Raw genomic sequence first — 17,383 nt, forward strand, 5'->3', positions numbered from 1 at the left:
AGTCATTATGTTCAGAATCTACAGAATCAGATTTTTTTCTTGGAGACATGTTCACATTTGACCAAAGGCTAGAGTCACCTGATTCATTTGACAATGCACGTAGACCCTTATCACCAGATTCACCAGTACCAAAGTTCTCACCAGTGCTGTTTGCACCAGTGTCATTGTTGGGATCTAGATCATCCTCTCTTGAGTCTTTAGCATCTGATTTAGATAATGAGTTAAACATTCTGAGTGTCATAACTTCTGATTATAGACAGTCACCTGAATCAGTGTCATCATTAGTTGCTAATGAGATTTTACCCTCAGATTCCCCTATACCAGACTTTAGCTCATTGTTTTGTGAGAGTACACCAGCTGGTGGTGGATATAGATCATGTTCACCTGAATCACTATGTTCAGAATCTACAGAATCAGATTTTTTTCTTGGAGACTTGTTTACAGTTGACCAAAGGCCAGAGTCACCTGATTCATTAGATGATACACGTAGACCCTTATCACCAGATTCACCCATACCAAAGTTCTCACCAGTGCTGTTTGCACCAGTGTCATTGATGGGATCTAGATCATCCTCTCTTGAGTCTTTAGCATCTGATTCAGATAATGAGTTAAACATTCTGAGTATTACAACTTCTGATTATAGAAACTCACCCGAATCAGTGTCATCATTAGTTGCTAATGAAGTCTTACCCTCAGATTCACCTATACCAGACTTTAGCTTATTGTTTTGTGAGACTACACCTACTACTTATGGATATAGATCATGTTCACCTGCGTCATTATGTTCAGAATTTACAGAATCAGATTTTTTTCTTGGAGACTTGTTCACAGTTGACCAAAGGCCAGAGTCACCTGATTTGTTTGACGATGCACGTAGACCTTTATCACCAGATTCACCAGTACCAAAGTTCTCACCAGTGCTGTTTGCACCAGTGTCATTGTTGGGATCTAGATCATCTTCTCTTGAGTCTTTAGCATCCGATTCAGATAATGAGTTAAACATTCTGAGTGCCCTAACTTCTGATTATAGAGAGTCACCTGAATCAGTGTCATCATTAGTTGCTAATGAGCTCTTACTCTCAGATTCACCTATACCAGACTTTGGCTTATTGCTTTGTGAGACTACACCTACTATTTCTGGATATAGATCATGTTCACCTGAATCAATATGTCCAGAGTCTCTAGAATATGAATCTTGTCATGATGATTTGTTTACAGAAGAGCAGAGGCCAGAATCGCCTTGTTCTATTGTATCAGAATTTGAAACAAGGTCCCTTTCTCCAGACTCAATTCCTGAATATCGGCCTATGTCACCAGAGTCTATGAGTTTTGTATCACACATTAGGGGATCTTCACCAGATTCAGGCAGTGCTTCCAGACCACTGTCTCCAGATTCACCAGTGCCACAGCACTCAGCCATGTTTGATGAGTTAGTCTCAGTAACAGGATATAGATCTTCTTCTCCTGAGTCGGTTGCTTCAGACAATGAATCTGAGTTAAATGTTCTTAGTGATGCAGTTACTGATCATAGACCAGCATCACCTGATTCAGTGGAATCGGTCGATGGAAATCGACTGTTATCACCCGACTCACCTATACAAGAGTTCTGGCCACCACTTGCTGAGATTACACTGCCAGTTTCTGGATTTAGATCATGTTCACCAGAGTCATTATGTTCAGAATCTACAGAATCAGATTTCTTTCTTGGAGACTTGTTCACAGTTGACCAAAGGCCAGAGTCACCTGATTTGTTTGACGATGCATGTAGACCTTTATCACCAGATTCACCCATACCAAAGTTCTCACCAGTGCTGTTTGCACCAGTGTCATTGTTGGGATCTAGATCATCTTCTCTTGAGTCTTTAGCATCCGATTCAGATAATGAGTTAAACATTCTGAGTGCCCTAACTTCTGATTATAGAGACTCACTCGAATCAGTGTCATCATTAGTTGCTAATGAGATTTTACCCTCAGATTCACCTATACCAGACTTTAGCTTATTGTTTTGTGAGACTACACCTACTATTTCTGGATATAGATCATGTTCACCTGAATCAATATGTTCAGAGTCTCTAGAATATGAATCTTGTCATGATGATTTGTTTACAGAAGAGCAGAGGCCAGAATCGCCTTGTTCTTTTGTATCAGAATTTGAAACAAGGTCCCTTTCTCCAGACTCAATTCCTGAATATCGGCCTATGTCACCAGAGTCTATGAGTTTTGTATCACACATTAGGGGATATTCACCAGATTCAGGCAGTGCTTCCAGACCACTGTCTCCAGATTCACCAGTGCCACAGTACTCAGCCATGTTTGATGAGTTAGTCTCAGTAACAGGATATAGATCTTCTTCTCCTGAGTCGGTTGCTTCAGACAATGAATCTGAGTTAAATGTTCTTAGTGATGCAGTTACTGATCATAGACCAGCATCACCTGATTCAGTGGAATCGGTCGATGGAAATCGACTGTTATCACCCGACTCACCTATACAAGAGTTCTGGCCACCATTTGCTGAGAGTACACTGCCAGTTTCTGGATTTAGATCATGTTCACCTGAATCACTATGTTCAGAATCTACAGAATCAAATTTCTTTCTTGGAGACTTGTTCACAGTTGACCAAAGGCCAGAGTCACCTGATTCAGTGGAATCAGTTGATGAAAATAGACTGTTATCACCCGACTCACCTATACAAGAGTTCTGGCCACCATTTGCTGAGAGTACACTGCCAGTTTCTGGATTTAGATCATGTTCACCAGAGTCATTATGTTCAGAATCTACAGAATCAGATTTCTTTCTTATAGACTTGTTCACAGTTGACCAAAGGCCAGAGTCACCTGATTCGTTTGACGATGCACATAGAACCTTATCGCCAGATTCACCCGTACCAAAGTTCTCACCAGTGCTGTTTGCACCAGTGTCATTGATGGGATCTAGATCATCCTCTCTTGAGTCTTTAGCATCCGATTCAGATAATGAGTTAAACATTCTGAGTGCCATAACTTCTGATTATAGAGAGTCACCTGAATCAGTGTCATCATTAGTTGCTAATGAGCTTTTACCCTCAGATTCACCTATACCAGACTTTAGCTTATTGTTTTGTGAGAGTACACCAACTGTTGGTGGATATAGATCATGTTCACCTGAATCAATATGTTCAGAATCTACAGAATCAGATTTCTTTCTTATAGACTTGTTCACAGTTGACCAAAGGCCAGAGTCACCTGATTCATTAGATGATACACGTAGACCCTTATCGCCAGATTCACCCATACCAATGTTCTCACCAGTGCTGTTTGCACCAGTGTCATTGTTGGGATCTAGATCATCTTCTCTTGAGTCTTTAGCATCTGATTCCAATAATGAGTTAAACATTCTGAGTGCCATAACTTCTAATTATAGAGAGTCACCTGAATCAGTGTCATCATTAGTTGCTAATGAGCTTTTACCCTCAGATTCACCTATACCAGACTTTAGCTTATTGTTTTGTGAGACTACACCTACCGTTTCTGGATATAGGTCATGTTCACCTGAATCAATATGTCCAGAGTCTCTAGAATATGAATCTTGTCATGATGATTTGTTTACAGAAGAGCAGAGGCCAGAATCACCATGTTCTATTGTATCAGAATTTGAAACGAGGTCCCTTTCTCCAGACTCAATTCCTGAATATTGGCCTATGTCACCAGAGTCTATGAGTTTTGTATCACACATTAGAGGATCTTCACCAGATTCGGGCAGTTCTTCCAGACCACTGTCTCCAGATTCACCAGTGCCACAGTACTCAGCAATGTTTGATGAGTTAGTCTCAGTAACAGGATATAGATCTTCTTCTTCTGAGTCGGTTGCTTCAGATAATGAATATGAGTTAAATGTTCTTACTGATGCCATTACTGATCATAGACCAGCATCACCTGATTCAGTGGAATCGGTCGATGGAAATAGACTGTTATCACCCGACTCACCTATACAAGAGTTCTGGCCACCATTTGCTGAGAGTACACTGCCAGTGTCTGGATTTAGATCATGTTCACCAGAGTCATTATGTTCAGAATCTACAGAATCAGATTTTTTTCTTGGAGACATGTTCACAGTTGACCAAAGGCCAGAGTCACCTGATTCATTTGACAATGCACGTAGACCCTTATCACCAGATTCACCAGTACCAAAGTTCTCACCAGTGCTGTTTGCACCAGTGTCATTGTTGGGATCTAGATCATCCTCTCTTGAGTCTTTAGCATCTGATTTAGATAATGAGTTAAACATTCTGAGTGCCCTAACTTCTGATTATAGAGAGTCACCTGAATCAGTGTCATCATTAGTTGCTAATGAGGTTTTACCCTCAGATTCACCTATACCAGACTTTAGCTCATTGTTTTGTGAGAGTACACCAGCTGGTGGTGGATATAGATCATGTTCACCTGAATCACTATGTTCAGAATCTACAGAATCAGATTTTTTTCTTGGAGACTTGTTTACAGTTGACCAAAGGCCAGAGTCACCTGATTCATTAGATGATACACGTAGACCCTTATCACCAGATTCACCCATACCAAAGTTCTCACCAGTGCTGTTTGCACCAGTGTCATTGATGGGATCTAGATCATCCTCTCTTGAGTCTTTAGCATCTGATTCAGATAATGAGTTAAACATTCTGAGTATTACAACTTCTGATTATAGAAACTCACCCGAATCAGTGTCATCATTAGTTGCTAATGAAGTCTTACCCTCAGATTCACCTATACCAGACTTTAGCTTATTGTTTTGTGAGACTACACTTACTACTTATGGATATAGATCATGTTCACCTGCGTCATTATGTTCAGAATTTACAGAATCAGATTTTTTTCTTGGAGACTTGTTCATAGTTGACCAAAGGCCAGAGTCACCTGATTCATTTGACGATGCACGTAGACCCTTATCACCAGATTCACCAGTACCAAAGTTCTCACCAACGCTGTTTGTACCAGTGTCATTGATGGGATCTAGATCATCCTCTCTTGAGTCTTTAGCATCTGATTCAGATAATGAGTTAAACATTCTGAGTGTCATAACTTCTGATTATAGAGAGTCACCTGAATCAGTGTCATCATTAGTTGCTAATGAGCTCTTACCCTCAGGTTCACCTATACCAGACTTTAGCTTATTGTTTTGTGAGAGAACACCAACTGTTGGTGGATATAGATCATGTTCACCTGAATCAATATGTTCAGAATATGAATCTTGTCATGATGAAGAGCAGAGGCCAGAATCACCCTGTTCTATTGTATCAGAATTTGAAAAGAGGCCCCTTTCCCCAGACTCAGTTCCTGAATATCCACTTATGTCACCAGAGCCACCTGATTCATCAGGAACCACAACAGAATCTCTGTTAGAAGAGAGTGTGAAAATGGTGCCCGAGTACAAACTTGTATACAAAACTGTTCCCTTTTCCTTCATATCACACATATATGACCCCCAGTACAAGGGTGACAATTTTTGTTGTAAAACAGGTGTGTTTGAGTATACTGGATGTAGAATGGAAATCCACCAGACTACCTGTAAAATAGATGACCCTGATGGTATCTTTAACCAAAATGGGTATAAGATACCATTACTTGATCAGGATAACCAAGCAAGGAATTCAACTTCATCACTGCCGGGGTCCACAAAACAAGATAGAGAATCTTCTGAAGTGACTGAAGTAAACTCGGCTGATCCATTTTTTGGAAGTCCACCTGAGCAACATACATTAGACATGTCAGACTTACAAGCTTCTTCACCAGAGTCAATTAGATCTCTAAATGATTCGCCAATACCTGTGCAAATGCCTTCATTAATGCCTACAATAATGTCTGAAAGTCAGTCAGAATGTCGATTCCCTTCCCCAGAGTCAGTCTCTTCAGTAAATAAGCTCAAAAGGCTTCCCCCTGATTCTCCTATACCCACATTCCTACCTGCTTCACCAGTTCCTTGTGGACAGACTTTTCAATTTAGGCCATTGTCAGTATCAAATGATTCCTCTTCAAAACAAAGATTACCAGAAATGTCTAATTTACAAACAGCTGATTCGACTGGGATGTCTTCCGAATACGCATCACTGTTTTCTGAGTCCAAGCCGAGGCCAGAATCTCCTAGTTCTGAATTATCAGAATGTCGGTTATCATTATCATCCTCCCTAGTTCTGTTTGAGTCTACATACAGATGTACATCACCTGAAGCAAAAAGTTTAGAATCCACCACAGCAAGTACACCAGAGCCACTGATATTTGATATTGATTGCCGCCCAGAATCTCCTGAGTCAGTAACATCTGAAACAGAGTACAACGTCAGTCTTACTTCTACATTATTGGATAAAGCACAGTCTCTAAGAACTGTCAAGGATGATCTGAAGAATGCTTATGAAACATTATCCCCTTGCCATGGATTTGTCTCGGAATCAGAACTTGAAGAAAGACTTGCAGGAGAGAAGGACTTAAAGATAGTGTCTACAGGTGACAGAGAGAGAAGTATTATAAGGACGGAAGCAGGTAATCAGGGAACTAAGAAGGTTAAAGAGGAGTCAGATTTTCAGGACGAGCCGGAACCTGGTGAAGGATCTCCCAAAACTGCTTCTGTATTAGACTGTCAGGAATTCAATGCAAGGGTAAGCAACCCAGCATGCCCCTGCACATTCTTAACAGTGTGCGTCACCTAGGAGTACTCATCTAATGTAATTGGCATGAAAAAAAGAAAGGTTTTTATTCTGTTAGCATACTAACAAATCAGCCCTAATGAAGAACCCTTGGGGACTAAGTGACTAGTGTGGTGATTTACACCGATCAGCCATAACATTAAAACCACCTCCTTGTTTCTACATTCACTGTCCATTTTTATCAGCTTCATATACCATATAGAAGCACTTTGTAGTTCTACAATTACTGACTGTAGTCTATCTGTTTCTCTGAATGCTTTGTTAGCCCCCTTTCACGCTGTTCTTCAATGGTCAGGACTCTCCCAGGACCCCCACAGAGCAGGTATTATTTAGGTGGTGGATGATTCTCAGCACTGCAGTGACAATGACATGGTGGTGGTGTGTTAGTGTGTGTTGTGCTGTTATGAGTGGATCAGACACAGCAGTGCTGATGGAGTTTTTATATACAATGTCCTCGCACTGTCCACTCTATTAGACACTCCTACCTAGTTGGTCCACCTTGTAGATGTAAAGTCAGAGACGATCGCTCATCTATTGCTGCTGTTTGAGTTGGTCATCTTCTAGACCTTCATCAGTGGTCACAGGACGCTGCCCATGGGGCGCTGTTGGCTGGATATTTTTGGTTGGTGGACTGTTCTCAGTCCAGCAGTAAAACTCCATCAGCATTTCTGTGTCTTATCCACTCATACCAGCATAACACACACTAACACACCACCACCATGTCAGTGTCACTGCAGTGCTGAGAATGATCCACCACCCAAATAATACCAACTCTGTAGTGGTCCTGGGAGAGTCCTGACATTGAAGAAAAGCATGAAAGGGGGCTAACAAAGCATGCAGAGAAACAGATGGACTACAGTCTGTGATTGTAGAACTACAAAGTGCTCCTATATGGTAAGTGAAGCTGATAAAATAGACAATGAGTTTAGAAACAAGGAGGTGGTTTTAATGTTACGGCTGATCAGTGTATGTGAATGCTAACTTACATAACATGGTATCTTCTGAAGTGCATGCTGTACTGAACAACAATGTCCACTGACTTCAGTGTGATCAGTACCTCAGTGCAGTTGATTTGAAAGAAACAGAATGCAAACAATGCATGAATCTGAAGAACTAAAGTTTGACAAAGAATAGAGCTAATTTCATACTCAACCTTAATTTCATTTCAGGATCTGAAAGACACAGTTTCAGCAAAGGATATTCAGGTCAAAGAACAAAATACTGAAGTGTTTACTTTGCATCAAAGAGACACCTCTTTGCTTTGTACTGTCAGTATCAAAGAGGACAACTCATCAGAAGACACAAAGAAAAGCAATAAAGAAACTGTTTTAAGCACATCTTTATTAACCACTGATTCTTCTCCAGAACCGATTGGAGGTGACTCAAAGTCCTTACACAATATACCAGAGAGAAGCACATCATCTAGTTCTTATTTGGAAACGGTGACTCCAGAGGCAGTTTCCAAATCATCACTTGAGCAGTTCAAGAAATCATCTGAATTATATTCATCACCTTTCCAGTTTGATCAGCAACAAACTCACAGGACAGTAATTCCTAATCTAAGCATCAACACACCCATTTTAAGTTCTCCTCATTGCTCACTGGTTTCAATGTCTGTGGGAACACCATTTACAGAGATTCAAGCTTCATCTTCTGGGCGAAGTCCTTTGATGCCTGTCTATAGCGAATTATGTACTAACCAAGGGCTATTATCAAATGAATTACCTGCACCAGGGCTTGTTCCCAGTGAAACACATATCCCGGAAACTGTTCTATCACCTAGATTAAAAGATACACCTCATGAGCACAGGATATCAGAACAATCCACCGAAGTTACAGATGACAGGTTAAGGGAGGTTAAGGTGGAAGCCAAGCAAAGACCGGACCATGCAGAGAGTGTAGACTCAGATGCTGAATTCTTTGATTGTTATCAAACATTGTCAGAAGCTTCTGAAACAGAGAATGGACCAGAAGAACTTTTAGATTCTGACACTGTTTACGAAGTTGAAGAACCCCCATCTTTATCCAGCACCCCAGCCTTTGACTATTTGGCAGCCATTCCCAAAACAGGAGAAGACTTATACAGAAAAAGGCATGATAGCCAACGTCCAATATCTTGGGAAAGTGAGGAAATTGATTTACCCATTGTTCTTGAACCAGAGGATGTTTGTGTAGGTGAGCATGATGAAGAGATAGCATATCCTTATGGCTATACAGGTGAACACTCATTTGCTGAAGAGTTACCTTCAAGGGGGGATGCCCAGTATGATGATGATGATGATTTTCTAGGAAGGGTAAGCCTCTGAGCATGAGTGAAACTAGAGTTTGTGTGGCTTGGTTTGTGGGTTTAGCAGCATTGGCTCAAACTTGTATACTGACTTTCACATAGTATGTTTTTCTTAAAACTTGCTATGGTATTTGCTACCATGTTTGCACAATTCACAAGACTTGGAGATGATTTAACCATTCACCTTCTAATTTTGTTTTTCCTTATACTACCTGTTGTACTACCTGGAGTGCCTGTTTTCTGCTTAACAGCTTAAAATTACTCATGGCCTTTGTCAGATATATTAACCTTAAACAGTGCTTACACAGTATTTAAACAGTATTAAAATAATGTCAAATGACTACCCAAATAAAATATTAGCCTTAAAACAACTAGCTTACACGCATTGGATCAAAAATTATATTTTAATGGCTGTGCATGGTGTGACATGCAAGTGATTTTTAAATTGAGTGTGCATTGAGGTGATTTTGCTCATCATGACAACAGTACATCTTGGGCTCTTAGGAAATAGCAGAGGAACTAGGCTTGCTGTCTGATAGTTCAGAGGAAGAGGTGTTGACCACCCGAGTAGTACGACGTAGAGTTATAATCCAGGTATTTGTTTAAATGTGCATGATAAGTAATGGCATACTATTAGGTCTTTTTGGAATGTTATTTTATGTAGTAAACACTGTGGTCGGTTAAGGGGTATTCTAAATCATGCAGAGCTTGCATGAGAATTTATGTTATTATTTTCAGTGTGTGTAAAACACATGTGTCAAACTCAAGACCCGCGGGAGCTTAAAAGACGAATGATTGTCTTAAAATACACTGTAAAATAATACAAAAACTGCATCACCCACAATGCATACCGATTTTGTGACTCGCGAAGTGACCGCATCCCGCCACTAGATGACAGTGTTTCCAATTTAATGAAAGATTGAAATTGAATACGAAAAACCGGTAGGTCTATTGTGAGGCTGTGTCTGTGGTAAAGGAGTACAATATAAATGTAGATATACAGTACATTATAAATATACAGTATAAATTTGGCTTTTTAGCCTCCAAGAAAAACACCAAATTGTCCAAGACTTAAAAGGCAGACTGCAATCACAGCAGAATATGTTACAATCGGCCCTTTGAGGGCCACAATAATGTAGATGTGGCCCTCGGTGAAAATGAGTTTGACACTCCTGATGTGAAAGAAATCTGTGTGCCATGCCACTATAATTAAAATACTTAAAAATATACAAAATGTTATGTCACTATGCCAGGTAGCCTTTCTTCAAAATGATTACAGTAAACTCTTGTTTTCTGCATAAGAAGGATTACTATTGTTGATATACTTGATATGTATTTATCTGGTGGTAACAGTGCATGATCAGAAAACACATTTGATAAAAATAGTCAATTCTGTTAAAATTTGCCGAAGAAGGTGCCCAGGTGGCACAGCGGGAAATTCCACTAGCACACCAGCACCGAAATTCTAAACACCCCAGTTCAAATCTTGGCTATGCTACTGGTCAGCTGGGCACCATCGAGCGAGCACAACGGTCAGTGCCTGCAACAGACATAATTAGCCAGCGAGTCTGCTGGTTGAGAAAAGACCAGTGCAAGGACCCTGGTTAGCAGACTGAGGCACCTGTGCAGAAGTGGATGAGCCTCATGTGCGAATCCATTGAGGCACGGGTGAAAAAGAAGGGGTTGAGGGACTGCGCATGGGTCGGAAGAAGAATCAGAAGACTAATTGGCTACGCTAAATTGGGAGAACAAGAGAGAAAATGCATAAATAAATAGAAAAAAATTGCTAAAGCAATAAAGCAATTTCTTCCAATTTAGTGTAGTCAATTTGTCTTCCACTCCTGGGGATCCCTGATTTTTTGCAGTTGAGGAGGGTATATTGCTGCTCACGCTTCCTCCGACCCGCACGCAGCCCTTAACGGAACCCTTTTCCACCCATGCACTCTGCACAGCTGCCTCTATCCGCCAATCAGGGTCCTTACATATTCCCACATATTCCGGTTATCCCTCACTGCAGGCACTGCCAATTATGCCCGCTAGATGGCGCCTAACCGACCGGTGGCAATGCCGAGTTTCGAACCGAGGAGTTTGCCACCTGGGCGCCAACCTTCTGCGCCACCTGGGCGCCTATTGAGGGTTTTTTTATGGGATTTTTATGCATAATAGCCGATACCTTGAATTGCCTGAACCTCATTTGTTTTGTAAAACATACATGAATTGCAGTTTGAACTTTGTCTATCTATTTGTCTCTATCTCTCTAAAATTATACAAAGTGACATATTTTTTTGTCTTTTAGGGGGATGATATGCCTGATATTCCTCCTCAGACAGTGACAGAAGAACAATACACAGATGAACATGGAAACTTAGTGGTTAAAAAGGTAAATCAATTCACTTATGCTCCTTAATGGCAAGGAAAAATATATATCTTTTTCTGTTTCATATTTTATAACCATTTTTGTTGTACTTAGCCTCAAGTAACTTGCAAGCCACATTACAAAATGTCTTTAGGTACCATAGTACTTACTGAAAACCCAATACACTGAAAATCTTTTTAATTAAAGATAGATTTTAATCTAGTCGTATCCAGTTATGAGATCACATTTCACTGCCTCTGCTGCTCCTGACCTTCACTCCTGACTGAGAAGGGCCGCATCAACACACGCCCCCTTAGGCACGTGTGCTGCAGCCGGCTGCTTCTTTTTTACCTTTAGAAAGCAGGTTCACATTGTGCACAGAGAGTAACACACTCTATATCCTTTGTGCAGGCACCACCAGCCAGCCAGCAGAGGCTGTAACTGCAGCAGTTATAATGAATCCCCTCTGGCACTCCCTTCCTCGGATGAGTCAATCATTGTCCGTATAGACGGAAGCTGAGATTTGCATGTAGAAGTTTGAGATATCCACTCTGGTGTGCTAGCATGTTTTAAAATATGAATAATTACTGTGAATATTGTGGATAATAAGGCAGTATCTTTAACATCTTTAATTAACTGCAGGGCTTGCAAATTATTTGTCTCTCGTAAAGGTGTTTAGCTTCCTAGTTCTATTTGATGCTATTCTGGCCATAGTCAAATCTGAACCCTGCTGCAAAAAAACAGCATAGGCCAGCATTAGGTGCTTGCTGGGGTAAGCTGTTTTCTGCTACAAATACAGCAAAAAAATGCTGGATAAGTTAGTAAGAAAGCAAAGACTTACAGTTGTTTTCATAAAGCTTTAACAGTTTACACAATTTAAGACTTCTGCAAAACTGCTGTTTTTATTTGAACTTTTTAATTTAACCCATTAGTGTTATGAAATAAAACAAACTACACCATTTTAGCCACAGATGTCCTCTTCAAAATCCAGCAGGGTTTAATAATCTAAAAACGTGACAGAACTTCGAACGGAAAATCTCAACTCTGCATCAATTGTAATTGGTCCATTGCGTTTGTTTGACATCCACATCTTCCAATTGTAGACACTGGCGACACGCCGTAAAATGGTGTTTTTAGATGTGGCAGTAGTCGATGATTTTTTTAAATGGTAAACGTTTAAGTAGATTAGTGAGTTTTAATTTCTGAATGGCCTTATTTACATAAAGTGTTATTTACATTAAGCAACAGTATTGGATCGGGTTACACGTTTTTTTTCCCTCCGATATTCGATCCAGTGATGTGGGCCAATATCGGACCGATACCGATACAAAGTATCGGATCGGTGCCAGCCCTAATATATATATATTAGAAATAATATAAGTAATAAAATTACCACAGAGTTATTAGACATAGGAAACATTTTAAATAGAAAGAAGAAAGATAAATAAACAAGTTTGCATATGAGGTGCTTTATTACTTATTTCTCTATATTTTTTTGTGTTTCCACAGATCACAAGAAAAATTATTCGTAAGTACGTGTCTGCAGATGGAGTGGAGCGAGAGGAAGTGACGGTGGAGGGAGGTCAGCAAGAAGCTATCACTGTAGACGATGCTGATAGCTTTTCCAAAGTAGTGAAAAGAACAATAGTGAAGAGTGCAGCAGGGCAAGTAGAGGTGTGTCCTGGTTTTAAGTAATTTGCTAACTCTAAAAAAACTAATCAGACACTAAATGTCATTAAAACGATTTGCCAATGTTTTGAATTCCAGGTGACTTTTTCTGAACCACAGTCAGCTGGTGGGGCAGCCTCTGAGTTTGAGGTAGAGCCTGTACAAGGTCGTAAAGTAAGCAAAGTTGTGAAAACCATGATGGTGCAGGGTGAAAGGATGGAGAAGCAAATCGGTGACCCCTCATTATCAGCAGATCTTCCCTCAGCAAAAGATGACTTTGAAAAGGTTTTTTGCAGAATTTGGGACAGTTTCTCAGTTTCAGTTTTCAGTTTTTCTTGTTCTCTTTTCTGTTGTTTGTTTGTTCTGCCTCCTTTAATACTTGTTCTATAATGTCTAGGCTTTGAGTTATGCAGGAGGCTTTCACAGTGTGCTCCTGCCTCATTTAGTTGAGAAACAGCTTGTGAAGGAGGACGGATCTGTGGTCAAAAGGTCTGGATAGTGGTTTGATTGTGTGTTGCTAACAGATAACTAATATTAGGATGGCATTGTATGGCATAAAAACTATGGTATGGAAAACTATAGTAATCGGATGGCACAGTGGTAAAACACGCTACCCCAGAGCTTAAGCCAGGTGCCTACCTAAACAGACACAGAATTGGTTGTGTGTCTGTAGGGATGGGACAGTGACTGGAAAAGTATTGATGCACCCTCATAGGGAGTGTCTGATAACGCATCAGTGCGTGGCTCTCTGCACGAAATATTGTGCTCTGTGAGTGTGGGCAAATGTACCTTGCCTAAATAAACAAGCCTAATGTGTGTGTTGAGTGGAGGAAGGGAAATGGGGCACAGCAGGTAATGTGGGTGCCGCATAGCACTAGGAACCTGGGTTCACACCTGAAAACCTGGGTTAAATCTCTAGCTTGTTCTTTGTGTCCACTTCGGTTTCCTCTCACCTCTGCAAATGATTGATTGGTTATAAATTAGTTCTAGGAGTAAGTGAGTGAATAAATGGGTGATTGTGTTTACAGTGTGATGGATTGGCATCCTGTTTTAGGGTGTATTCCTGCCTTGTGCCCAGTGATTATGACCACTCTATTTTTTACCTCAGGAAAACATGACTGCCAACAGCATGTATATTGTAAACTAAATTTAATTTAGGTAACAATATTTTCAGTGTATTTTACCCTTTATCTGTTCACCTAGAGCACATGTGTCAAACTCAAGGCCCGCAGGTCATTTTACGTGGTCTGTGAGAGCTTTGAAGGCGCATGTTTGTCTTAATTAAAATACACTGATGGCAGTGTTTCCACATCAGCGTCTAACTAAGGCGGGTTTCAATTAACTGATACTGAGGAATATTTACAAATAATCCCAAAATGACCAAGAAGAGAAAATTGATGCAGAAGGAGGTAATTCAGTAAAAGATTGGAAAGCGAATACAAGTTTGTGCTTCATGAAGAAAAAACTTATAAAGTATGCCAGTCTTTAATTTGCTTGTTTGAATCTCGATAAAGAATTTCAATACACGTGACTGTTTCAATTGACTTTTGCAGAGGTCATATTTAAAGAATCACTCATATTTACAAAATTAATACATTGCACGCGTCATAGTTTAATCATACATGTACAGGTGTGACGTGTATGTCATTCTGGACGGATTGTTTTAAGCACTTGTGATTTAATTACTGATTTGCATGCTTGAAAATTCTGTTTGAGTTAACACTGAGCAATATATGGATGGTGTTTGAATTAGATGCAGTACTAACAATAAGCAGTTCCTGATTGGGTTTGAAAGACTGCATAGTAATAAACTAATATATCAGCATGGAAATGAAAGTGCCTGTCTGTAAACAAAAATGTCCCTAATAATATGGTTTTGCCAGTTTTAGATATACAATAATGAAGTTTTTGTACTTCATATGCAGGGGGTCTTTTATAATCTTAATATTTGCAGCAATGTTAAGACAACATATTTTTTTCATGCACAGTGTTTTGTTTGGTGACAACTCGGAAAGTAGGATATTCTTTGAGCTTTAAAGCTTGGTGGATGGAGTATCATTGCAGATACTTACTTTTTATAAAATTGTATTACATTTTATGGAAGAATATCAGAACAGCAGTCTATACGTCATGCCCCCATGCTGTCATCGTTTTGCCATGGTTGGTTGCACAGCTGGGTCAGCTTTCTCCAATGTCTAATACAAGTTCGATGATGCAATAGACCAGTAATGTAAGACATAAGGGCATCCGTTTTGGAAAGGCTAAGTCAGAATCTAAATCTTTATTTCAAGTGTCAGGCAGCACGGTGGCTAAGTTGGTAGCACTGTCGCCTCACAGCAAGAAGGTCCTGGGTTCGATCCCCAGATGGAGCGGTCCGGGTTCTTTCTGCGTGGGTTTCCTCTGGGTGCTCCGGTTTCATCCCAGTCCAAAGACGTGCAAGTGAGGTGAATTGGAGACACTAAATTGTCCATGACTGTGTTCGATATAACCTTGTGAACTGATGAATATTGTGTATTGAGTAACTACCGTTCCTGTCATGAATGTAACCAAAGTGTAAGACATTAAAATCCTAATAAATAAATATTTCAAGTGTTATACAAAATCCTTGAAACACTTCTTAGGATAAAACAGTAAAGGTATAGAAAAATTTAGTAATACCAGCTTTCTGACATCTTATAATCCATTTTCAGGACCTGCATGAGTAAGACACGCACTCAGAAGAAAACGGTGGTGAGGGATGGCCAGGGCAAACAGATTCACCTGGAGCGACTAGAGGACACTTCAGAGTCTCTACAACCTGATGACCTGCAGCAGCACGTACACCAACTGCTCAAGCGCTACTGCACGCCAGAAGTGACAGAAAAGCCAGAAACGGGGGAAGAGAAAGAGACAGAGGGGGAAAAGAAAGAAGAAAAGCCGGACACAGAAAACATCTGATTTTCTGCTACCTTTTATTTATCTGCACTGTGTGGCAAGAATCTTAAAATACTGTTAAAATGTCAGAACGTGACTACTTTTCCCTTTGTCACTCAGTCTTTCACCGTGATGGCTACTGCACAATTTAAAATCGTATTTAAGTTTGAATCATTTATTATTTTGTTCCCAAAAAAAAACCCATTAGTTTGTATAATTGAACATTGTTCTCATGCTAATAATTTTTACCCCGTTACTTTGTGACCAAAGATAGTTTTACCTTTTTTGGGCTACTGAGAATAAAGCAACAAAACATCATTCTGTAGTACCAACCTCTTTCACTGACTTTTTTCAGTTTGATTTGAAATAATGGGACATATGTATTGTGCATACAATGGCAATGGGGAAAAAATGTCCAGCATATTCTGCACTGTCTAGATATATATTGTAAATCTGCACCAGTGCACTACTGCAATCAAACATGCTATTATTCATTAGCTTGAATTCTGTCCGCAGGTTTTGGATAACTGTTTGTCTGATACTAGGGCATGTTTACTCCTTACCATAAATGCAGGTATGAATTTGGACAGTACTGAGATCGTGTAAAATGGAATGAATGTCGTAGAGTAGTTTACCGAAATGAGCTTGATTCATTTGTATTCAATATAAATGTTAAATCAGTCCACTGCATTGGTGGATCAAATGCTAGAAAAAAACATGCCTGCCTTTACTGTGCTCTTCATTCTTCTGAATGAATACTTAGCAAACTACTCCCAACTTATGCTTGTTGATATTTTTTGACCTTAATAATTTCATATAAGGCCAGACTAGCTTTGCACAGTGGACTTGGTCTGCTTTATCTACTGTATGTACAGTGTGTTTGTGTGTGTGTGCTTTTCCTCACTATGTTAATCACCAGTCACAACACTGCTACCCTCATGTCTGTGGAGAAGAAAGTAGCAATCATTCTTGTTAATTTAATCCAAATGATCATTTAAATAATGGCTGTTAATAATAAATAACCAGGTTTCCAATTATAACGTTATGAGAATTCATCTGTGCTTGATCTTTATTCATTCTATTAGTGACTTGACAGAAAAATGAATATTGAAGGTTTCACCACACTAAAGACTAGTTAGTATCTCTATGACAATGCAGACATCATCCTGTTATTTCTTGAATTTTTTAAACCAACAGTTTACAGTCTAATGCACGTGTCAAACTCAAGGCCTGCGGGCCAAATCGTAAAGTTGTTCATAAACTGCATCTCCCACAATGCATGTCGATTTTGTGACTCGCAAAGTGATCGTATCCCGCCACTAGATGGCGGTGTTTCCACATCAGCATTTAACTGAAGCGGTTTTCCAACAAGTGATGTTGAGAAATATTTACAAATAATCCCAAAATGTACAAAAAGAGAAAATTGAAACAGAAGGAGGTACAGTGTATCACAAAAGTGAGTACACCCCTCACATTTCTGCAGATATT

At 39.8% G+C, this 17,383-nt stretch overlaps 1 protein-coding gene across 21 annotated transcripts in view; it reads left to right on the top strand.

Moving 5' to 3' along the window:
- ank2b (ankyrin 2b, neuronal) overlaps positions 1–16,935 on the top strand; it is a 206,401-nt gene extending 189,466 nt beyond the window's left edge. For 20 of the 21 annotated variants that reach the window (XM_062994040.1, XM_062994039.1, XM_062994034.1 and 17 more), the window contains 5 exons: positions 11,255–11,338; positions 12,824–12,988; positions 13,082–13,267; positions 13,380–13,471; positions 15,673–16,935. In XM_062994040.1, the coding sequence (XP_062850110.1) occupies positions 11,255–11,338; positions 12,824–12,988; positions 13,082–13,267; positions 13,380–13,471; positions 15,673–15,919 (774 nt within the window). In that variant the 3' untranslated portion in view covers positions 15,920–16,935. The remainder of the gene's footprint in view (positions 1–11,254; positions 11,339–12,823; positions 12,989–13,081; positions 13,268–13,379; positions 13,472–15,672) is intronic. The other variant, XM_062994047.1, reaches the window with a different exon arrangement.
- Positions 16,936–17,383: the final 448 nt, after the last annotated feature.

The sequence above is a fragment of the Trichomycterus rosablanca genome, chromosome 4 (assembly GCF_030014385.1).
Source record: "Trichomycterus rosablanca isolate fTriRos1 chromosome 4, fTriRos1.hap1, whole genome shotgun sequence".
Taxonomy (NCBI): Eukaryota; Metazoa; Chordata; class Actinopteri; order Siluriformes; family Trichomycteridae; genus Trichomycterus; species Trichomycterus rosablanca.